Source organism: Platalea leucorodia (genome assembly GCF_965183815.1).
Source record: "Platalea leucorodia genome assembly, chromosome: 13".
In the NCBI taxonomy this organism is placed as follows: Eukaryota; Metazoa; Chordata; class Aves; order Pelecaniformes; family Threskiornithidae; genus Platalea; species Platalea leucorodia.
Genome location: NC_138835.1, coordinates 9,780,331 through 9,805,197, shown reverse-complemented (window position 1 = coordinate 9,805,197; position 24,867 = coordinate 9,780,331). Strand labels below are relative to the sequence as shown.

Below are 24,867 nucleotides of genomic sequence, written 5' to 3'. Positions count from 1 at the left end.
CCGAGCCCTTCCCTACCTTCACGACCAGGCTGTGCACGCTGCGGGCTCTGCGCTGGGGGGACGTGTGCTGCCTGACGGCTCTCCGGGACACCTGCACCGTCCAGAGGATCAGCGAGTAGGAGACGAGGATGAGGAGGCAGGGGAGAAGGTAGCAGAAGATGAAGAGGGCAAGGATGTAGAGCGTGGCCTCCCTGCTCGAGGATTTCCATGTGATGCAGCAGGCTGTCCCATAGGGCTCGGGGCCGTAGCTGCCCCACTCGGCCAAGGGGGCTGTGGCAAACATCAGGGCGTATGCCCAGATGCACAGCACCAGCACTCCGGCGTGGCAGGGCGAGAACTTGTTGCCTGCAGCAGAGGGATCGGGGTGAGGGTGGTTTCCCATGGGCAAGGGGGAGCGGAGAGAGGGGCTGTGACCCTGAGCTGCCCACACCTCCAGGCACGGGGGACACCGCCAGCTGCACTGGGACGTGGCCAGGGCCGCCCAGGCAGGGCAGGAGCTGCTGCGCACAGCACGGCAGCACTGCAGTCATGGAGTGGGCAGAGCTGCACCAGCGCTCACCCCCAGGCCCCAGGACACACAGGCGTCCTCCTGTCCCCTTGGGTGGGCAGCCAGAGCAAGGAGCCAAGAGAAACGTAAGGGTTTGCCCCAATCTGGGCAGCAAGTGGCAGGATCAGCGGTTCAGCCTCTCTCGGCTTTGGGAGGAATGGCTGGGAGGTTGTGTGGCCGCTGGTGGCACGGGGGGACGCTGCACCCATGGCCTCACGGGGATACAGCTGCACCCACGGGCAGCCGGGAGGGAGGGAGGGAGGGAGGGAGGCTGCCTGGCTGCAGCAGCCTGAGCACGGGGCAGGGAGAGCTGGCTCCAGGACTGCTCAAAGCCATCCCAGACACTGCCATTTGAAGGACCTTTTCCTCCCTGGCAGAGTGAAGCACTGGGGGAGGTGGGCTTTTTCCTTTTTGTCCCATCCCCCATCAAATCTAAAACTCCCTGATCTTCTAAGAGCTCAGCATAAAGTGCGAAATCTTCAGCCATACAAAGGAGTAACATTTTTCTTTGAAACTAAGCAATTAAAAGCACCTTGGGATTAGCCATTTCCTCATGGAAAATCACGGGGAGATAAGCTCAACATGCCAGGCTGCCAAGCGCTGGCTCATCTCGAGAGCAGAACCTGCGCAGGGAAAAGCCACCGGTACCTGGGCTGCCTTTTAACAGCCAACTTTTATCTTTATCTTTCCTTCCACCTTTTTAGTGATCTCCTGTTGTGCTGGCACATAACCAAGGTGACTCTGCTCCAGCATCGTCCTTGAGGCACCGTCAGCTGCTGGGGACAAAGCACATTGGCGGTTGGCAACAGCCGCAGGCTCAGGGCAGACGGGCAGCGAGCCACGGGAGAGGGGGTGAGGATGCACCCTGGGGTGCTAGTCTGCAAATCAAACTAATATCTTTGATTTCCCATTTTATTTCTATTTTTGGTCTTTAATCCGAAGTCTATGCTAAAGATACATGCTAGATGGAGGATTAGCAGCTAAGCTAAGGAAATTAAGAAGCAACTCCAAATAGGAGGAGCTGTAAATGTGTCGGGGACATCCCTGGGTCCCCTCGCTTCCTCAGGTGCTCTCTGCAGTGCAAGCCCTCCACAAAGGGCTGGTGCCCAAGCTTAGAGCTGCAAACATTCACACTAGCTCTGCGGAGGAAGTCCAGGTGAAAACAGGGCTACAGAAGTGAGCTACAACACTGCAGACCCAGTCCTCCTGTATTAATTATTTCAGTGAATTAAATACATTTGGCCTATGGCTCTCCCACCAGGGAGAAGGGAAAGCGGCTCTTCCTTGCACGGCCAGAGCTTGTGGCTTCCCAGATGCAGAGACTGCTCTGGCCTAAGCTCAAGTCTGTGTGTGAACATTCAAAACCCCGTGACCTGCTGTGATACAGCAGCTGGGACTTTTCTACAGAGGGAGGACAAGCCCCTTGATACTTTTGTGGATGATGCTCCTGAGCCCTGGAGCGAAGCAGGCTCTGGAGGCAGGGACGGCCGAGATGCATGCACAGGTCATGGGCACAGGGTGCCGGAGCTCCATAGCCCCACACAGGTGGAGGGGGGTGAATACACAAGTGATAAAAGCCTTCAGTCTGCTGCACCCGTGTATTGACTGGGAATAGGTTGCCCTGGGGCAAAGCTTTCCCAGAAGAGGTGGATCTGACCCGTAAGAGAAGGAAAAAAAAGGGTTATGTTAACAGAGATGGGTGTAAGCATAGATCAGATAACGCATCCCAGCACCTACCATATGCTGGGTAACAGACCTTCAGGCAGCAAACCGTGCTGAGCACCGTCAGGCTGGTGAGGCTGCACAGCCCAAACAAGACCCCGCAGAAGGCGTAGAGGGTGCACACCGCCTGGTTGAACAGCCACCTGCAAGGGAAAGCCTGTGGGTAAACCCAGCCCTTGCCCTCTGCCCGGGGCGGCTGGCTGACAGCCCCTGCCACGCGCCTGGACGGGAATTGTCTGTGCGGTACCTGCCGCGGAGGAAGGCTGGGAGCTTCCCAGCCTGCTCTCCTGGCAGCAGTGGGTGGTGGGGCCTCAGCCACTGGTCCCACACCAAAAGCAAAGGCGACCGTGTGTGGGGCGGCTGCAACGGGCTGCATGGATACCGGCACCTGATTGCCCGAGAAAGCACAGGCATGATCTTGTCCCTGATTTGTTCCCTGAGCATCCCAGTAACAGGCACAGACGGAGCCATGGGTGCGGGAGCTGCCCCGATCCACACCGGCGCACACCACTGCGATGCCTGTGCCATGTGGGCGCCAGCTTGGAAACCCACCACCAAACCCCTTGTACAGCAAGTCTGTGTGATAAGGGGGAGGGAACAGCAAGGCACCCTGCGGTGGGATGGATGTCTGTGAGGTTACACGGTGCCCCAGTGCCACCAGACGGACTCCTTGGGTCCCTCCGGACTGCTGTCAGGGATCTCCTCATTTCAAGACAAGGTTTGCAAACTGAACCCAGAGCCATTGGCCAGTGCAAAGCCGCTTCCACAAGGTACCTGTGTGCAAAGAAGGAGGAGGTGGCCAAGGGGAAGAGCGTCACTGTCATGCTCAGGTCACTGATGGCCAGGTTGACAATGAAGAACTCGGCAGGCTTCAGCATGGACCTCTTCTGATAGGCCACCAGCAGGAGCAGCGAGTTCCCAGAGAGGGACACGATGCCTGCGGAGAAGGCAGAGGAACAGTGTTGTAACAGAGCCGGGAAAGAAGCCAGGATCATCTTGAGATGTTTGGAAGCAAACACCGGAGATGTCTACAGAGGGTGGAAAGGGCTCCAGGCTTCCCTCTCCAGAGCAAGATGAGCAGGGGAGCCCATGGGACCTGCAGAGCTCTGTGAGCACATCTGGAGCTGCTTTACATTGAATTTGATCCCTTCCCCTTCCTGAGATCCTACAGAGGCATTTGATAGGAAGGCAGCGGTGGGATGAGACTGCAATGGGCTCCGGGTGCAGGATCTGGCCAGAGTCACTTCTTCCAGCTGGAAGGAGCGAGGGGGGCACTTCCTTCCAGCTAGATAAATAACGGGAGCTTTGTGCGATTGCTCTTCTGATGTGAGGCCAAGGAGCTGGGCCCCTTTGCCTTTTTAATTTCTTCCTGGCAATGTCACTCCTGTGAGCCTGTGTTGTCCAATATCATGGTAACAAAATAAACAAGAAGAAAGGCATTATGGAGATCAAGGAAAATCCAGACTAAACAAAAGAAGGCTCTTTGTTTGCTATTAGTGTATTTAAAACAATGGTGGTGATTAAAATTTCATAACAAGGGCTTTCTCTCTTTTTTTAATTACGTAATTGTGCTTTCATTGAAAAGAGGTTTCAGTGTCCTCAGAAGGGGAATCTTTGCTGCTCTTGGGGCAGGTTGGGTAGGATGAGAGTTTCTCCCTAATGGATTAGGCTGTAAATTAAATATCATGGTAAGAACCAGCTTCCAAAGCCACTGAACAGCCAACACTAAAGTTCCTCTCAGGAACAGGATTCTCACACAAGACCTGGCCAAATCCAGGGCTTTGGAGTCACTGGAGGGTAGAGTACTGAGATGTTTGTCCTTGTTCCCAGCCTCATGAGGCGTTTTTCCCACAGACCCAGTCTCACATCTGCACTAAGTACATTTGATTAACTTCACTAACTTCTAGGAGCTGTAGGTGCCCACAGGAGTGCTGGCAGTCCCAGTGGCGTCAGCATCTCTTGGGTTCCCCATGCTTGCAGGCGTGAAAAACTTCTGGCATTTGGGAGACAATGTGCTCAGGGCTCAGAAAATTGGAAGGCTTTTCTTTGGCCATCATTCACTTCTGGCCCACACCAACCAGGTCCAGGCCACCTCAGAGAACATCCCAGCCCCTCAGTTTTGCCTGCTGGCTTTTCAGTGCCACTAACTCCAAATCACAGGACACTCACCAGCATCTTCTGCAGAAGGGAAGGGTCAGCTGGAGGTCCAAATCACCTTCAATAGTCATGAAGCTGGCAATGCTAACAGAGGGTCCCTGTCCGTCGCCCACTGGGTGGCTGCAGCAGGAGTTACAGCACGTTCCTCAAAGGTTGTTCTTCAACTTTTCAAATATTTAAAAACATAACTGGTACTTGCAGCTCCCCTGAGAGGGGAATGCAGTCACCAAGCTTTGGCTAGATCATCCTTTTGAGTAAGGTGGGGAGGGCTAACATGGGAAGGGCCAGTTTGATTATTCTGCTAATCACTGAACACTTCTGGAAGCATCAGTGACTGCAAAAGGCCTGAATGTCTCTGGCAGGCAGGCACCTGGGCTGCCCGCAGCAGGGACACCGGTATAACAGCCTGGCTTTCCTTACCAAAGACTAAATAGAGCGTGCCAAAAATCAGGTCTTCTCTCTCCGATAAGGTGGAGATGAACACCGAGGCGTTGGACGTATTTCCCATCTGCAAAGCAAGATACAAATACAAGTGAGAGTGAATTTTGGCTAATGAAGGAGTGCTCGGCTTCCTCGGTTCCCATGGAGGACAGCCCTGCGACGCGCTCCTGGCACGGTGCTGCAACCAAGCCAGCGGCGTGCAGACCCCCGGCCCACCACTGCAGGAGGCGGCTTCGTTATGCTGCATGCAGCACTGACCTAACCGGCTGGGCGGGGGGTCGATGATGGGATCAGGCTGGTAATCTCACTTGATTACCATATCTTCAATGACAGATTTTACTGATTAGCATTAGCCTTTGGATCTAAATTTTCTTTGCAAGTCTCGGCCATGTGCTGACTGCAGCAGGCGCTGCGTGTTTGGACGGGGGGACCAGCTGCTCGGAGCTGGAGGCTTCGTGTTCTGCAAAGTCCCCCACCTCCTCCAGGATTGCCCCGTCCTTCATGTCCCTCTGCCTGTCCCTGTGTCCACACCAGCAGAGAGACTTGGCCCGAACTGCCCTTGTGATGCAGCCAAGACCCGTTCATGTGCCATCCCGGCGGCATATTAATTGCCTCTACTGCGAGACATGCATTGTGTGCGCCGAGAAGGGCCTCTGCAGACAAAGGGACTTGCAACAAGCTGTTCATCAAACCCCAGCCCAGGAGGCCCCACAGCTGGGGACAGAAAGGAATTGTCACCCCAGTCATCACTGTGCCTGGCTGGGACCTTCAGCGGTAACTAAATCTGATCCGTGCTGCCAGCAGTGCAGGCGGTGAAGAACTTGAGGGTGAACCCATGTATTACGAAAAAAAAAAAAAAAAGTAGTAAAAAGTCATTCCCTTTCTCAGGGTGCCTGACTCAATCATTGAGTTTTATTGGCCTAATTAGTTTTCCTGTTATTTTGTGCAGCTGAGCCAAAGGTTCCCAAGTGCTTAGGAAGTTAATAGGGGGTAGTAGACCAGAACAGCAGACGCGTTTCAGTATATTCACTCCCTTCACTGATAACAAATAAATGGAAAAATGTTTTGTTCAGGTGAAGAAAAAAATAGAAAGGGGCGAGAGAAAATAATGGTTTAATTATATGTTTCGATAGCTGTTAGGTTGCTTGCTGGGATGTTTAATGCATGCAGTATTCCTGCCTCCTTCCCCAAGGTCCCTACCTGCACACTGTGGGAGAACCGAAAACAGTGCCCTGCCAGGGAGCAGGGGCTGGGGAGGGGAGGGCAGCTGGGACCAGCCTGGGCACGGTTTAACCCTCACAAGTGGCAACAGGCTGCCTATTCCTGCCCCATAGCCTAGTCTTCATGGGGCCATGCTGCGAGCCAGAACAGGGAACAGAGTTGGCCTTATGGGGAGGAGGTGAATAAAAATAATCTCCCCAGCACAGATCCCTACCTGACCGCTAAGTGCCATGAGGCAGCCTGGAAGCTGTCGAATGGGCTAAGAGCCGTGGGAGATGGAGCCTTTCTTTCCATCAGTTTTGCTGACATGGACTTCATAGAGCAACCACCCTTGTTATCGGTACCCAGGTGAAAATGCCCTCCTCACATCCGAGGCTGCATTCAGACAGATGGAGCTAATTACTTGAAGTAATGAGTAAATTAGCTTTGAGTGTAGATTTATTTTAAGACACTAATTGGTGTTAAACTGCCAAGAGATCCTGCCAATAGTTCTTCATTCTCTGTGTTACTGGCCCATACAGCCAAATACCGATAGGCCATGGTTCCTCTACCCTACTTCATGGCTGTCTTGGATTAGGTGGGCACACAACCTATGGGATGTTTACAGCTCACATAGTCCCACTCACTACTTTTTAGTGAGCCTATCCCAAGCATCTGATGTTAAGCAATCAAATATTTTTATGGTCAGTGCCTACATACCATGAGTATGATGGAGTTGCCTCTGCAGGCCAGGCAGGATGCTGGTTAATTTAGTTAATGGGAGCTGCAATGGTCATCCATGGTTCCCAATTCACTCTGCTGAACTTCTGGCCTCTCTGGATGGTTCCTGCTGCCCTTATGAACACAGACAGCAGAAAGCAAGAGAATTGGTCTGTGCAAAACAGTCTCACCAAGTGTGCACTGCACAGAAAGAGGTGTCAGGCACTGAAGACAGAAGGAGGAACAGCAAGCCAGGTTTTGGCTCACTTGCTCTAGTAGACATGGCCAAAGCCCTTGTGCTGCTGGCAGACTCCCACATCCTTCAGACATGTTTTGCCCAGGTTACTGGTTTGACAGCTTGATGCAAATGTGATTTTAAATTAAGCTCCATTTACATCATCCTGCTAAACTGACAGGCTCTGAGGAAGCTGTGCAGCATGCTTGCCTCCTTCCCCAACTGATTTATTGGCTCTTGGTGATGAGAAAGAGATACTGTACTGGTTTGAAATGCCCCATCCTCCTGCCTGGGTCTGGAAAGTCTGGTCTGTGGCACTGTGTGGACATCGTGAAGGCAAACACGCACAGCCAGGAGGTCTACCCACTTCTCTTTGGGGTGCCTAGTACAAAAGAGCTTCCTGCCACAATCTTTCACTTTGGAGAAATGACCACCACACCTGTGATTTTTCCAATCTTTTGTTGTGCACAACAAAGCATTCATTTAACAACAGTGTGTGCTTTACCACGAAACTAAACTCCAGCTATTATCTGCCGCTTGGAAGAGGCTGCTAGCCCTTCGGGTTTGATATGCAAGCACCTATGGGAAAAAGCGCCAAGCAGTGTGATTGCCCAGGCAGGCTGACAGCCACACAGCTAGTTTGCTACTTGAACACATCAAGTGTCCCCTGCCTTGTTACCAGTATGTACAAATACAGTACGGCAACTTCTCAGACATCATTACTTGTATTTATGTACATGCAGCTTTGATGTTCAGCCTTAAAAATTCATTACCTTTTAATAATTGCCTGCTAAAATACGTAAGGAAAATATTAACATTTGCATCTTAGAGGCTTCCTACTTTAAATAATATAGTGTTGGTGTCAGAGCAGCAACTTGACTTGGAGGACTTCTCCTTGCCAGCCCAGCAGACGCTTTGCAGGTGCACGCTCCCCTGATCTGCTTTTCCTTATGCTTTCCTGGCTGGTGGACGTTGCACTCTCAGTTCTGCTTTGGCACTGGGGTAGCCTTGGACCACTCTAACACATTTGAATGTCCTCATTTGCATGATATAGTTCAGTAACATCAATTTGCTTTTCTTAGCAAACATAATTCACAAGGTGCTTGCTTTACACCCCTCCTACCCTCTCCCTCTTGCCTGGTCACGGTGCAGAGAACCAAGCCCTGTCAGTGTGGCCCCGTGAGATGCTGCTCATGAGAAGGTTATGAGAAGTCACTGTAACCTCCATCCACTCGCTTGGGCTTTCTAGCTGCTCTGGGCAGAGCGCAAACTCCGTGGCCATCCCTGTAAATGTCTACACAACATAACTACCAGGGCACGCAAGGTTGGAGTCTGAGCAGCAACGGGCCAAGATCCACCCTGAGCTCTGCTTAGAGGGGAAAGGGTTTAGGCAGGAAATGATCCCAGCTAACATTAACTTGGGAAGCTGCACGCCAGTCCCCAGCCTGCACTGGGTACCCAGGGAAGCAATTCACTGCCTGATCTTTCTGCACTTGCACCACGCTAAAAGCATTCCAGAGTAACTCAGTTTGCTCAGCTCGTCACCTGCTCGCAGGCTTTCACTTACAGGTTTATGCTGAAGGTGACTGTCCCCTCTCTGTGTCCTCGGCACGACTGATGGCATCTGCAGCTCCGGGAAGCTCCTCCCTGCCTGCCCGGCCGAGGCACTGGGACATGCCCGTGTCCAGCCGGGGTTGCCTTTCCCATTTGCTCCCTGGCGGCTTGGGGAATCGAATTGCCAGGAATTCTGAGCAGAGCCCATGAATCCCAGACAGAGGCACCAGCACAGAGGTGACGCCAGGCAGCTTTAAGCTGTCCCTCCTCGCCCTGGTCTGTGCTGGGCCCATCTTTCAGCAGATATTAAAGCAATAGCAAAACCGTTGTTACCTGTTCTGGGAGCTGGGCAGCCCCAGGCCCTGTGACTTCGGTGTGCTCCCTCTGCAAGGGCAGCCTGCAGAAACCAGCCCAATTGCTGCTCCCCTGCAAGGTTACACCTCAGTGCAAGGAGGCTCTGGGCATCGCGGACACACTGCTTGATCACAGAGAGACTACAAAATCATTTAGGAGGTGAGCACAGTGGCTCTGGGGGTGGGAGATATTTTTTTTGTCCCTTTACGAGATCAATCATTTCAATAAAAGGATGTTCCTGGATACCTGGTACTCACCCTGCGATGTGAGTCCCTTGCAAGCACTTCAAGTGCTTTTGCACCCAGAATTCAAGCTGAATCTCTCCCTTTATTGACTGTCCAGTGGAGGCTTAAGTCCTCCCTTGAGATTTTCACTGATAGTCCCGACTTGTTGGGCACAAGTGCTGGAAATCCCTGGCAGGCAAAAGGGAAACATTTCCCAATCTTTCTTCACCTGCTCTGTGCAAATCTTGTCCCTAGCCTCAAATCTCGCCATACTACGCAGTGACTGATAAAGAACAGGAAAACAAATGGGGCTTGTGTTCAGGTTTTGTTTAAAACCTTGTAAGTCACTTTATCTTAAGTAAAAGCAGCAATTGCAAGTCTGGGCTTTAGTGGAAGACTAAAGTTTGCTGGCTGCAAGACAGACAACGAGGGGATCTCCGGCTTTAGCTGAAGGGAGCAGGCGGTACTGGCAGGATGCTGCAGAGAAGTTATCAGATTAGGTTTCTCCATCACAAGGAAGCAGAAAAGGTTGGAGCCCAACTTCACCCTTTTTCGGGCCACCCTTTAAAAGGTTTGTGAGGAAATGGGCTTTCCTCCTCACTGGCACAGGCAGGAGCAGACAGGGCAGGGTGAGAACATCACTCTGATGCATATTCATAATTGTCAGGGTGAAAAAGCTGCTTCAGAGTATTTAATTTCACAGCTAACGAAAATCCAATCTCAATGTGCTTTCTATGATGAATGTCCTTAGGAGCCCACCTCTCCCTTCCTTGTGTGTCAAAGCATTTTAATTGATGCTAAGGTTAAATTTTTAGAAAACCACCAAGTCATTAGACCCACCGTATGACAGTGTGGATGTTGAAAGGAAAAGAGGGAGGAGGTTTTGCTACATATTCATCAGCTTCTAAGTTTCCGTTCAGAATTTCTTGAGAAAGTGACTCTTTCTTTCCCCTTAAGCACAAACAGACGAAAAAATGGACACAGGTCCCAGAGGCACATTTTGGATGCCGTAAGATAGGAGCCTATGTCTTTGGGATAAACGCACACACCATCAGGCTAGCTCTGTCTGGGGCACTGAGTTGCACCACTTGTCCACACAAGTACCTTCAGCGTTGCTTGCTGCTCTGACCATCCCTACAGACGCCAGGCCGCAAGGAAGGGAGCTGCAGTTTCTGGTGGTGAGAGCCCTGCAATGGTGCAAGCTGGGTGAGACCCAGCTGAGGGGTCGGAGTGAGGGAGCGATGTCCCAGGCTGCAGAGTGGCACCCGGGAATGGGACTGGGAGTCGCTCAGCCTGGGAGCAAAGCTGGGGCAGAGGAGAGTGAATCCAGCAGGAGAGGAGGATGCGGAGGTGCTGGAGACTGGCAGCCCCCTTGTACTCCACAGAGCACCCTGGATGCTAAATGCTTCACAGCACAGTGGAAATAATCTCCCTTACTCTCCTGTGCTCTTTGGAGGGTAAAGAGTGTCCATGGTACAGGGACAGGTGATTTATACCTCCCTGTGCCAGACCGAGTGACTCTGGCCATGAGAATGATGTCCTTCATTAACCTAATTGGAAACAATCTTTATTTAGGGCTGAGCAAATCATTCCTGAAATTCTCATAATGCATAGTTCTCCCCTAGGCCATATTTCATTCTTCCTCAAGAGCCCTTGGAAGCAGACATCCTGAACACAGCACATGCACACCACCTCCCCGAGATGCTTCAGCAAAGCATACGTGTATTAAGAACACGGAGCCGGGGAAAAAGGAGGGACTGTGATCACACAGCTGCACTGTGACGAGACAGGGCAAGGCCCAGCATGAACAGTCTGGAAGGAATTGTTCCTGCCCCTCAGCGTGCATGCACACACGCAGCAAGGGAAGGAGGGAACTGGCAAAGCTTGCAGGACTTCATTTCCTTCAGAACCCTGGCAGGTCTCCATCCTGCAGGACATCAGGGGAGCTGCAGGTGTCCTGCGAGATCAAGCTGGCAAAAAGTAACAATAATCCAGGGGAGAGGAACTTCTGTTTCTGATCTATTACTTGGGATAGGCCTGTGCTGGGTTTGGCTGGGATAGAGTTAATTTTCTTCATAGTAACTCGTATGGGGCTATGTTCTGGATTTGTGCTGAAAACGGTGTTGATAACACAGGGATGTTTTCCTTACGGCTGAGCAGTGCTTACACAGCGTCAAGGCCTTTTCTGCGCGATGGAGCCCTGCTTCCTGGCGATGGCTGAACACTGCCTGCCGATGGGAAGGAGTGAATGAACTCCTTGGTTTGTTTTGTTTGCGTGTGAGGCTTTTGCTTTACCTCTTAAACTGTTTTTATCTCAACCCATGAGTTTTCTCACTTTTACCCTTCCGATTCTCCCCCCCATCCCACCGGGGGGCAGTGAGCGAGCGGCTGTGCGGTGCTTAGTTCCTGGCTGGGGTTAAACCACGACAGGCCTTATTTTTATGGGTGCGCTTGAGCTATTTGTAAAGCACGCATCTCTCATTGTAATACAGAAAATTATAAAAATGCATCTCTTGCACTAATAGAGATGCTGATGTCATTGACACACAGACAATAAATCAGTTTTACAGAAATATGGAGAGCTATCATTTTTGTGTCTGAAAGTAAATCATAAACTACATCCTGTAAACTTACCATAGCTACGTGCAGCACACAGGCAAGTGAAGCTAGGATCAGTACAAAAACTATTGCAAAAATCTCCGACTTTCCCCTGCTGCTTTCGCTGGGGGCTTGTAAAGCCTTCCCCCCAGATGAATTAGAAGGTGGTGCACTTAATCTGAGCTCCTCACAAACCTGTTCTGGTTCTGCTTGCCTGCTGGAGACCTGCCCAAAGGCCTCCCTCTCTCTGAGATGCTCCCTCAGGTGAGTGTGCGACAGAGGGGGACGCTTGCACAAGCCTTTCCCTGCGCTGTCGTGTTTAGTGGAGAGTCACAAGCTGCAGAAGCATCAGTGCAGGTACTAAACACATTCACACTCACTTCTGACAGAAACAGCTGCTGGAGTTTTCTTCCAACTCAAAAGCATTTCAAAAACGTGACTATGCTCAATCAAGACTAAACCTGTAACTCCTCTGGGAGGGACTTCAAACGAGAATGTCTCATCGGGGGCTACCCAGCCGTCACAACGCAGCCCTTTAAAATCAAACTGCTTGGCCACGTAGTCTTTGGGCATACAAAGCTGCTGTTGAATTTGATTTAAGCTCCATTGCTCAGACTCTGTTCTGAGACAGACTGTGAAAGCTCCTTTCCCCTCAATTTAATCAGACTTCAAAATGAGATGAAGTTTTCCAAGCAGCTGCTGCCACAGGTACATTACCAGGAAACCCTCGTATTCTGCATCCCAGACCTTATTCTTGTGTTCACGAGAAGAATCAAACCTAAACCCACACCCCACGTCCACACCTGGCACCTGGGAGGACACCGGCGTGGCTGGACTGGCCTGATCGCACGCATTCTGCCTGACTGCCTGAAAAAACATACATTTTATTTCGTGCGATTGTTGGTTTTGCCCTTTCCCTCTCCAGACTTGGACAGTTGCTCTTCTTCAGCCAACGTGCCACAAAGCCAGAGCCCTTCTTGGAGAGGAGGAGGAAACCTGATGAGCCTGGAAACTCAGCTGACCTCCCATCTCTTTCAATAGTAAATGGCAGGAATCGATTTCTGCAATTCCTAGCACAGGGGAAGCTTAGACACTGCTGCCTGCCTAGCAAATAAAGCAAGCCTTAAAAAGTCATAGAAGAGCAAAAGAGCATAGCACAGTGATTGCTCAGTATCTGAAGGACAGATCACGGTGCAAGGAAAGGCAGCCCTCAGTCCCCTGCCTGAAATCACTTTGGAGATTACAGACTTTTCCTGTGCCAGGGCCGCCCATCCCCATCAGCTACAGACAAAACAAGTCTGCTTTCCGCCTCCCTCTGTTAGCCACCCAGGACTCTTGCAAGCCCCTCTGAGAGGGGGTGCAGCCCCCCGCACACGGGCACCCTAAAGCGCCCGGTGAGATGTGCCACTCACGCACACACCGGTGCCCCAGGCCGCCCAGGCGGGGAGCTGGGGTCGCGCCCAGGGCTGGCACCAGCGCTCGCCCATGCCCGCCCCGGGACACGCTGCCCGGCGCTGCGCTCCAGCACCCCCGGGGAACGTGTCTCCCTCAGCCCCGGGGCACACAGCAAGCGGGGCTGGGCTCCCGGCCCTCCTGCACCTGGGGACGCCCACGGGGACCGCGTCCTCCCCACACCCAGCCCCGGGGATGCCCGGGGGGGCACCGCGTCCCTCCCGCGGATGCTCGGGGCGGCGCCTCCCCCGCGGCCGGGCCCCCCTTTACCTTTCCCGGAGGAGCTCCCCGGCGCAGCCCGCTCCCTTCGCCGCCGCCAGAAACTTCCCGGGGCTCCCGCGGCAGCTCCGCGGGGCGGCGGCGGGCGGGGCGCGGGCGCGCAGGTTCCGCGCCCGCGGGAGCGCGGCGGCTGCCCGCGCGGCTCAGCACCGGCGGCCGCGGACAGCTCCGCTCCCGCCGCCCCTGCCCGGGCTGCGCCCTGCCCGCCCCGGGGCTGAGCCCTGCCCGCACCGGGGCTGCGCCCTGCCCTGTCCGCCCCGGGGCTGAGCCCTGCCCTGCCCGCACCGGGGCTGAGCCCTGCCCTGCCCGCACCGGGGCTGAGCTCTGCGCACCCCGGCCCCGGCCCCCGGGCAGGGGAGGCCGAGGGACGCCGTCCCACAGCCGGGGCAGCTCCGGCGCTGCGGGGCTGGCAGGGCCAGCTCGGCCCGGGCACCCTCCGTCCCCTGCGCCCTGCTCCCCAGCAGGCACTCAGCCCGGGCACCCTCCTCCCCAGCCGCGCATCCCCGCCGCCTGCCCTCGGAGCCGCTGTTTTCATAGCGAGAGAAACTGAGGCACGGAGAGCGTAGTTTAAAGCAGCACCCCGTGGCCTCAGCATCCCCAGGCTCACTTTTCCCTCCCCTTGGCCACCTCCTCTCATCCCCCCTCAAAGGAGCAGGCTGGTACCTCACTCACCTCTCCCCGAAGGTCTGGCTGGCCGCCCGGCCTGACCCCATGCTGTGCTGCGAGGTGCTCCAAGGACATGCTCGGAGTGACAGAGGAGACGAGGAGGTGGGGACCGCTGTGCTGAGCCTGTTGCCAATCGGAGCTGGGTTTTGTTTTCCACCCAAATCATTTGACCTGTCTCTGCTTGGCAAAACACGAGTCACGACCACCACTTAACCATGCATTTTGATAATTTTCTCCACACCAAGAGCCTTGGTTGCCAGTTAGAAATGGGAACAATATCAAAAATGATAGTTCTCAGTTTTAGAGCTCCAGATATTGTCAGGAGTAGTTTGGATTTGGGTGATTAAATTTGCTTCAGAAAGGAACCCCGAAGCTGGAGAAATGGACAGCAATAGCACAGCAATAGCCTTATGTACTCTCTGTGTTTTGGAAAAGAGCCTTCATGAGAAACACTTATGGACTAAACAGCTATGTAAATAGATACATACTGAGATTATTATAAACTGAAAGTTAGTTGTTGTTTGTGTTCCAGAAACACAAAGGCCTCAGCCAAGTTTGAGGCCCCGTTGTGCAGTCCCCTCCGCATGGCCAGAGTTAACCCAAAGAGCCCGGCAATCCCTCAGGGAACGTGCCCCATTTTCTCCCATTCACCTGGCACGGACCTGAGGCACGGCGTTCGGTCACCCGCCAAGGGACACAAAGTCCTCAGCAGAGTCACAAGCTGAAACAGGAGCAGCAGCACTTTCCACTCCACGCCACACTGTACGCAGGGACTGCAAACAGTTACTAAATTTTGTGGGTATGTTTGCACGATTGCATTATTTTCTTAGCATAGTTTCCTTGGGAAACAGACCTCCAGCCCAGTCTGTCTTTCTTCAGCAACACCCCTCTTCCCCAATAACATTTCATTCCATCAGCCATTCTCACCCAGATTTGGAAGAGGGATTGAAGTCTTTGAGGTAATTTAGTTCCCGGCTGGTTTGTGCAGTGGGGAAAGACCCAAAGGAGCTGGCTCCAAAGGGAGGTGAGCAAGCTCAGGGGAGATGCCACGGGCAGGCAGCTGATCGAGCAGCGCTCACAGACCCCTGCTTGCTGCCTCCCTTCTTGTCTGCAAGAGATTTCCCAAAAGAGATGGAGGAGCTGGGGGTTACGGAGGTGACAGGACAGAAAACCAAACCTGCAGGAAACTAGACTTTATAAGGTTGGCTGTTCATGGAACAGCTTTTTTCTTAAAGCCTAAGCATGTGGTGAGCCATGCTTAAACCCAGACCTATCACACTCTTTCAACATTGCTTTTTTACGGCAATGGTCAAGGCACAGAGTGATTCTTTAAAGAGTACTTTTGAACTGGGATTTAACCAAAAGGTTGATTTCTAGAAATCAAAATTGACCTGAAGCATGATTCTTTGCTGTGAATCCTAGAGATTTTGGTATAGCCTGTGTTATCTCAACTATCTAACTTTGTTTTTTAAGCTCTCCCTTCTTCTTCCTCCCTCTCCCCCCACAAAAAACAACCAGAAAGAAAGAATGAATATTGAAGCTATCAGTTCCCCAAAGGAACAAGAGTCCAATCAACAGAAAATGACCACAGGACGCTGGCAGCATTACAAAGACAACAGAAGAGGTATGGCAAACCTACTCAATGTCACCTGTCCCAGACTTAATATTTCTGGCTGGCAGCCAGGCGAGTCTGAAGTGGAGAAGAAGACTTGCCAAGCAGGTTACAGCCTGTGATTAGGCAGGCGGCTCAGAGCGCCCTGTTCCCCTTTCAACACCAGCATTAATCATAGCATTGGGACTGTAATCCTGTTTCCATTTTCTCTGTCTCTCCCTCTCTGCCCTGTGGGCCACAGGAGAAGGCTAACCAGAACTTTCTGGTTCCTCTTTGGTCACATCCTGAAGACACCTACGCTGTCTGCGTTAAATCTTGAGACCGTAAGTTCTTGGTCTTGCTCCTAACCCACTGGAGCCCATTTGCACCCGCTGAGGTGGCTTAGTACGGCAGATCTTGTTGGTCTAAGGTCTCAGCTTCCAGCTACACCTCAAAAAGAGAGAGGGTTTAACTCTCTAACTGCCTGTTTAATCCTGTTCTTCTGTCAAGAACAGCTTCCCTGTGGGAAGATACTTTCTCTAGGTGCTTTTGTAAGTCTGTGCTAATCGAATCAAACAAGCCTTTTCATGTAATTAAACATTTATGGTTTTAAGCATACAATCGCAGAATTTGAGCATAATTGCAGAAAACTGAGGGGAACGGCAGTGAGTACAGGGACAGGGGAACTCCTCTGCTCACCGGTGAGCCAGAAGGACATTGCAATGGCTGGCAGGACCTCCCCTTTAACAACACCAGCCTCTGGACCTAGGAGCAAGCGTTCTGGCTTTCACCTTTGAAATAAAGCTTATGGGCTCTTTTTCTTGCAAAGAACTTGAAAATGGAAACAAACAAACAAACAAAATCAAATTACTATGGCTCTTCAAAATGGGTATCTGGGTTCTCCTTCAGCCAAGGGAAGCTGATAGGGGCAGAAAACACACAGGCACATGCACACACCTGCGTGCACAGGCTACATTTGCCTGTCCAGAGGAACCTAATAAGTCATGTCATAGCCAAAGAACAACACTGCTCGCCTCCTAAAGCTTTCAACCAGCTCTACACACAGGGACAAAATCTACGAAAGTTACCTTGTTTTGCAGCTGCACCAATGAAACGCTATATTCACTGCTGCTTGCTCAGGCTGTCAGGGCAGGTCGCTGCTTCCCTGGCTCGCTGCTCTCCCCCCGTGGGGCCGGCTCTCCTGCTCCCCAGCTGGCCTGGCGAGGATGCAGGTATCACTTTTGCACCAGGTGAAGAAGGGACAGTGCAGCCCAGCTGCTACCCATCAGAGGTGCTTTGCAGCCCCGTGTCCTTGCCCAGCCTCAGCTTAGCATTTCTGCAGTCCAGATGGTGGGAAGTAACCTGAAACTTGTATCCCTCTGCCTTTTAGAAACTACCAGCTCGCCATCACATGCAAGGCCCTTTCCTGGGAGCACCCCACTGAAATGCTGGCAGCGCAACTCTGATAGTGTTGGAGATAAGGAGGAGATGAGACTTTCAGAACCGCCAGTCTGGCTGCGTTTGGACGTCCTTCCCTGCGGTTCTGCCCCTGTGTTGGAAGACACTGGCTGCAAGAATTTGTAAGCGTATCAGTGCGTTCAGTCATTTAAACTACATAATTGTGCACCTACTTTGTACATGCGAATACTACAACCTTTTCCAGGCAAACTGGGCATCTTGACACACAAGCATTCATTATGGAGATGTCCGTTTACAGTTAATTTACTTGTGTAATAACTGTACACGGAAAATAGACACACAGCCATGCCTCTCTTCTGCGTATCAACCCTGATGCCGAGTACTGCCCCAGCAGCCATCCCTGGCTGGGAACGCTCATCCTTACTGCAGTACGTGCTTTGCGATAGCGAGCAGAGAAAGCTGTTTTTAAGAGGCCAAGGACAAGAGGATACATGGCCGCGGGCAGTGCTGCCAACGCTGCCAGGTGCTCAGTTCTCTGTATGTTTCTTCCATCTCTGGCCATTTTTTTGCATTGATGGAGAAATGAAAAAGCGTTCCTCGGGGTACCAAAGGGACATGGCAGAGCATCTGTTTTCTGAGACAAAGGAGGAGGGATGCTGCTGCCCAGCAAAAGATAGCAAGCCAGCTGACCAGATCTGTAAGGAAGTAACTTAGATAAAGATAAGACAAACAAACATCAACTGGGGATAGAGAATATCCTGGGAAAACAGTGGAAGTTCCCCAATGCCAGGAGACTAAAATGATTCAAAGGGGGGAAAAAAAGAAGAAAAGCAGATTGGTGTGGTGGAGAGTTAATTCCCAAGCTCGCTCTGCTGTAGAACAGGTGTCTGAGAGACCATCCAGCTACAGCACCATTAGAAGAAAATTCCAGTATAATATATAAGATATTCTAATTGCTACATCTAATTATGAGGAAGAGTAAATCACCATGAAAAAATTATCTGTCAAACAGCGTATAAACACATAATTGACAATCAAACTGAGAGCCGTCATCCATCTTCAGAGGCTACTGCTGTGTATAAAAAGACACTACTTGTATTCGTGAAGTAGGAGAGTGCTTCTGGAGTTATTGTAAAGTCCTATTAATCTGATAAATCTTTAAATATTTACATAAACTTGATCCAAAAAATGAAAACTTTGTCAAGTATATTTTCTCAAACTGAAGACCAGTAGGACTCTGCGTTATCAAACTGGATTTTGCCAGGGCAGTTGGCCAGATGTTTATAACAGTGCTTTGTGAAACATCTGGTACTAATCTAACTAAAGATCTTTTAATTAGCCATTAATTTCCTCAATAACACAAAAGTCTAGACCATCTGCCATGACCACAGACAGGTCTAACTAAACCAGGGTCCCTAAGAAGGCAGCATGAACTAGGCACCTTGTCCCTAAAGCTCAAATTTTTATACCCTTATTCATATCTTGCTCTTCCTCCATCAAAGGCCATATAAACAAAGTAAAACGGAGTCACTGTCATGCAGGGATGATGTCTTCAACTGGACCCCAGTTACATCCCCACCAAGTGCCCCTAGGGCCTCACCCTTACCATTTTCAGTGAGCAACGCGTAGCAATTCTCCAACCTCAGCCTGGAATTCAGCCCAGGCTCCGGAGGTCCCAGCCGGCTCCTTGGGTCGATGCTGCTAGTGAGTGGGAACATTTGCCGTTCAGCAGCCAAAGCAGCCTGCGTCCCATGGCAAGATGGCTGTGGTAGCACTGGTGACAGGTTTGAGAGTGAGCGGTAGCCAGACAGGCTCCTTGATGGGCTGTGCTGCTGGAAGAGTGAATCAAGCAGCCCTTCCAGTCTGTGATGGCTGCTTTAATGACCAAGGCTGAGATTTTGGCTTCTGCCTTTTGAACAGAAAGCTCTGTGGACGTGCTACATGCATCCACAAGCTGCTTCAGCTATATAAAAATGCTATTAGGCTTTTCCTTGTTACTGATCCATCGCCGAGGCAGCAAGTGCCAGTTTCATCGCACAGACCTCCTACATTCCCAAACTGTTATCGGTCCTTTCAATGTATTTATCTATTTTGTTTTTAAGTAAGGGGCTGATGGAGTTCAGATTTCCATTTAGGATTTTTACAGCACTACAGCTGGGAGGTCATTTGTGAATTTATTGGATTTTAGTGCTTTGGTGGTACAAACGTTTTATTTTAAAGTTAGAGGAGGTTATCCAGTATCCTCAGTGAGCACTTCCGTCATTGATGAAAGCACTGGTGGACTAAGAGGCAGGACGGACTCTACACCGTTGCAGTCAATCCTGAGACTGAGACTATCTGGAAATCCATGGACTTCCAGGGCCTGAGGAATTTTGTAAGTAAGTGGCCTGTTCCTGATTAGTAATGGCATTTAATTAATCCCTAATGATCTCCTTGGCTCAAGCTCAGTCTTGAATCACAATTTTCTGCCCTCAGTCTTAAGCCATGGTGTTTCTCTTCCTTTTTCTGAAAGCAGACATGGTTACACCCATTTTAAAGGTCTCTAGCAATGGCAGTACCGAATACAGTATCAACACAGGTAATTACTCAGGCAAAATGTCCATGAAACCTGTATTGTTGGCAGACAATGTTGCTTACAAATAGCTATTTAGCTATTCCTACTTACATGAATGACCTTTACAGGCAGTGAAAGGTGCAGCCTACACCTTGAACTTAAACCCATACAACTCTTCTAATCACACATTTCAGTTTTAAAAAGGGACAGGCATTTCTACTAGAAAACCGTAAGGAGACAACACTTACTTAAGTATAACACTTACTAACATCCAGGAATGTTAGAAACTCAGGTATTGTTAGAATGTTAGAAACTCAGGCACATGAAAATATCATTCCCCTTCAGCCTAAAATTCTTGAGTTTGAACATCAACATCGTTTTAACACAGTGAACATTGATGTCAGGAGTAGGTAACTGCGCACATGCATCACTTGCACATACCACGGCAGCAGTGGCACATCTAAATGTCCGGTGAAACATCTCATTTCCATTCCAGTGACTTCTAGGAACAAAGCCTTACAGAAACCTCTCAAACGAGAAGACGCTTAGTGTAAAAACCAAGAAAGAAGAAATTCTACCACACTTGAAACATTTCTATGCAAATTTGGGTGTTTCAGCTCAACGAAGGTTGATGACAAAACAGGAGGCTCGGACTGGAGGGGCTGACGTACAGGAGTACGCTGCTTCCCGCAGTCTCTGCTGCAGCGATGTTCGTGGCCGGCAGAGGAACGGAGCAGACAGTCATGGATGGGATTGCCTTAAATCACTACAACTAGATTTTCCAGAGCTTTCAACTGATGCCCTTGGTAACTCAGACCAGCCCCTGGCTGGCACACAGGGATGTTAACTGGACCATGCCCAGTGACCCTGTGCTGGCAGCAATAGATTTGCTTCCAGCGTTAGGACTCTCGGTTTCCCTGGTCTCCTCTGGTTGCCTCAGTTTCCTTCTCAGAAGAAAGCAGATTGCAGGGATGTTGTAAGGCATAATTTAGATTTGCAAAATGTGTTGACATCACTAGCTAGAGATCTGTTCTGAATGTTTAATTTTTATTTATCATAGCCTAAACAGAAAATCAGTCAGCAACACACAAATTAAAATTGAATCATTAGAGGAGCCTGCAAGAGAAGTGATGTTCAGCTTTTTCATTAAGTAGCAGTGACAGATACAGATTGGGAACATGTTCCATAGCATGAACATGAAGCCCAGCTGCAGCCCGAGGCATAGCGAAGCCTGGAAGAACCACAGTCGTTGGTATGCAAATGACAGAGTTGTCCGCAGAAACATGAATCAATGACAGTACATGTATGCCGAGATTTGGAAGCACATTGCTCAACCTCCTACAAAGAGGATGGGAATACTTTTCTCTCTTGTACACCTAGTTTGTTCCTGCCGAACAAAGCGGCACATACTGCAAATTGCTCTCATCAATAATCAAGCTGGGAGAGGCAAAAATAAAGTGACAGGGAGCAGGGATCCAGGGCTCAAGTGGCAAAACAGCTCTGGGGATATTGTGCTCAAAAAACATGATATCAAAGCTATTCATGAAAGAGAGAGGCTTGAATAATCACTTCGTGTTGGTCAGGGAAGATGGAGACTCTGGGGGTGGCCTTGCCCTTCACAGTATTTCAGACACGAGTCCTTTCCATCATCTCCCAAGCAGGTGAGCAGCAGCATAATGGGATGGAGAGGAGGAATTAGAGCTATCGTGCCCCACAGTTGCTCACCCGTGAAGCGGGAGGCTCCGGGAAACGGCACGAGGAGGGAGAGCAAACGCGTGCAGCAGGCGGCAGCCCAGGCAGGCCACTACAGCACGTCAGCAGGAGATGGAAATTCAAACTCCTGTGCGAAAGGGGACACAGTCACGAATCTGAGAGTGGCTAGAAATAGCACAGCCCTGTGAAAGGGTCGCACCGCCAGGACGGGCGGTCACGAGGAATACGAGTCAGCCAGCTGCGCTGCGCTGCCCAAGCCAAATCCTGCTGCGTCCTGCATTGTCAGGGAGCTGAAAGGAGCCTCGTCCTTCAGTCGAATAAAAAATGAGTCTGTGGATGTATTCATGGGACAAGGGAGTGCAGAGACAATTGGGAGGAAACTATCTCAATACTCACCAGGATTAATGACTCAGAGAACTGTCCAAACAGCTGTGTCCGATACTGAGGATATCTGCAGGCAGCAAAAGGCTCGGCAGCAGATACAAACACTATCTCCACCGTGCAGGCCAGTGCTAGCGGCTGGAAGAAGGGGTGTTCCCTGAAAGACAGCTCTATTTTGAGCGTTAGGGGCAGCAACCAAACAGCCACGGATGGGGTAGAAAAGTCTTGATGTGCAGATGGGCACGCTTACCCACTTTGCCAGTCACGTATAGAGCACAACGCTGTGCAGTATCAGAACCAAAGGGTGAATCTTGCACAACAGCCTTGCTAGGGATTCACTTCTGCCCTTGTTTGATGTTCTCCATACACGGCTATCAGCACAGCTGCAGCCCAAATATGTTTGAGCTAATGGAGAAGCTTCAGGTGGGAGCTGAAGGAAACAGTAACCCTTAGGAGGAGTTGCTCCTTTATCGGCACTTTGTATGAGAAAAAAGGCCATGTGAGACTAAACAAGCCATTCTAAACAATTATTTACCTACTCACATGCTGTTCCTGTGGTACAAGCAAAGTAAATGCCTGTACTGATCAAACACAAAGAAAACGTGGCTGGCAACGGGCTAATGACGTACCTACTGCAAGACAGCCGGCTTAGCCCTCTGAAAGTCCCTGCTCCTAGATGCCTCTTCCAGCCTCTAGACAAATTGCATCCTTAAAACACCCTGTCTCAAAGGACAGTAAAGAGTCGTTTATTTTTCAAGGCACAGAAATCCACAGAGATCAGATGGTGGGCAACACTGCCCACCAGCCAAAGCCAAGCTCGCAGCCAAAGCCAAGGTGGAGCCTTCATTTTTGAAGCTATACAAGCACAGAAAACATTGTCTTGACATTGATTTCCCTCATAATTCTCAGTTAGAGGTTGCACTCCATCAGGTTCCTGCTAACACTTATCCCCTCCACAGAACTACTGGATAAACCCTTTTTCCAGCATTCCTCAGCCTGTGTTGGGAACTCATTTTCCCGAGCAAAGACTTTTCTCCCAGCCGTCTTCTTCCAGCCTTTGTATTGTCCTGCCCATTGCACGGCAAGCTACGGACCTCGCTACACACATCCGCAGGAACAGCTCCCAGCTCCGCTACTGAACTGTTCCGTAACTTCAGGCAAGTACACACTTCCAGGTCCTGGGGCGAGAGGAAGCTTTGGTGGCCATAACTGAGATGAAGAATTAGGTCAGTACAAATCCTCACTTGTGCTTCCCTACATTAGGGATAAAACCTTGCACTGCCAGAGGTGGTATTTAACCCTTGTGAAAATCCTTCTATTAAACCCATTTACTGGTAAGCACTCCACAGGATGGGTAACAGTGACATGACTTGCCTGCAGTCCATGACTGGCCCAGGAATACGAAACCCCAAAGCTATCGGCGCAGTGATGCTTTACTCAGGTCTCCCATGCGAAATTTTAAAGGAATATTGGCAGCTGCCAGACAAAATTCATTCAGGACAATCAAGAAAAAGATTTTGATAGAAATGTATAGTCTTCAGTAAGTGATAGACCAATATCTCATAGAATTTTCAAGTACATTACAAGGAAAGGTCTATAAAAATAAGCAGTGATGAGCAAAGAGGATGATTTGTGAAGGAATAGAGCCCATGAAGGACAACTTGGGGATTATTTCAGGTAAAAACAGGGATCTACAAGTAGATTAATTTTAAATACAATGGAAAACACAGAACTGATCCTCTAAATAAAAAGCGTGGAACTGAAGAGAGGGCTTTGGATTCTGCTCAAGTGGCTGTTCCGTGCCCCGTACAGAGAGGCTCAAAGGGACTAAAAACAGCAGATACTTTGTAAGTCACTTCCCAGCTCCACGGCCCTGCATGAGCAGGGCATCTTAGTGAAGCATTATTGTCCCCACTTGGCAGAAAATTTGTGAAGACCAGTTGAGAGGTCCCCAAGCCAGCCAGCTGCAGCTGAAGTGTTGCATACTACCACTCTTGGCTTCCACTCAGACCACAAGAGCATTTGATTATAGAGAACAAACGGAGAGCAGAGAATAAAAGCACTGATTTCAATTGCACCCATAAAGCAGACAGTGTCCTAAGCTTTAGAAAAGACAGAGCTACAACATAATCAACAAGGTCAAAGATATTTCCCTAAAAGCATGCTCCCAACGTTTGACCTCAGTAACAGCAGATTGAGAAATAAGTTCTTTTTCAAGATAGTCTTGGTCAGATTCATAAAGCAAATCACCATAAACAGGCACAGAAGAAAATTCTGAAGCAAAATTGCCTGAATGTAGAGTGAGGTTCTCTGTAAAGCCTCATCCCCTCTCTCGGTACCCCACAATCATTTGGCTAGAGCAGGGATGTACCAAAACAGGCACAGTACTAATTAAATTAATCTGGAAAGCATTACTTCCAGTTCCCTTGCTTTCCCTTTTGGTCAATCATGTCATCTCACCAGGCCTCTGTTTCCCCACCTGCAAAGAGCATTAATAGTATTTATTTCGCACACAGTGTGGTATGAGGCTCTGGTTATTAGCTGTCTGTGCAAGACTCTGAAATCTGCATGCAATGAGTTTTTCAGCATGCCAGTCACATTTTCTCCTTTGGTATCTCCCAGGCACATTTTGTACCTACTAATCCGACCCATCAGTCTGGTTTGCGTCGCTGTGTCAAGTGTCTTACAGATGTCTGCGCCCATCGCTTCCTGCGTGCAACTCTGCTCCCTGCATCATCACCTTAAAAGGGGGGCGAGAAACCCCGCTACATTTGTCTGACAAGATTTAGCCATACTGGCTGATTTTTATCAACTCATATTTCTCCCACTGCTTTGTGTTCTCATCTCATTTTATCATCACTAGATTCTTACCCAGCCTGACTGAGGTCAGACTCACTGGCCTATAATTTCCTGAGTACGCCTGTGCTGAAGAGGCAGCTCAGCATCTTTGCAAGTGGGCTAGGGATGGATTTGAAGGGTAACATTTTGTGAGAAACAACGCTAGGTGATGGCATTCATTTAAGACAGATCTATGCTACAAGCTACGCATGCTGTTGCCCA

The 24,867-nt window shown here is 50.3% G+C and overlaps 1 protein-coding gene across 7 annotated transcripts in view; it reads right to left on the bottom strand.

Annotated features, from left to right (window-relative positions):
- Positions 1 to 24,867, bottom strand: part of SPATA2 (spermatogenesis associated 2) — a 49,394-nt gene that overhangs the window by 4,983 nt on the left and 19,544 nt on the right. For 6 of the 7 annotated variants that reach the window (XM_082325890.1, XM_082325895.1, XM_082325893.1 and 3 more), the window contains 4 exons: positions 4,847 to 4,934; positions 3,044 to 3,206; positions 2,285 to 2,412; positions 17 to 345 (listed from right to left, as the gene is read on the bottom strand). In XM_082325890.1, the coding sequence (XP_082182016.1) occupies positions 17 to 345; positions 2,285 to 2,412; positions 3,044 to 3,206; positions 4,847 to 4,934 (708 nt within the window). Of the gene's footprint in view, positions 1 to 16; positions 346 to 2,284; positions 2,413 to 3,043; positions 3,207 to 4,846; positions 4,935 to 6,787; positions 6,917 to 24,867 lie in introns of those variants that run through there. The other variant, XM_082325896.1, reaches the window with a different exon arrangement.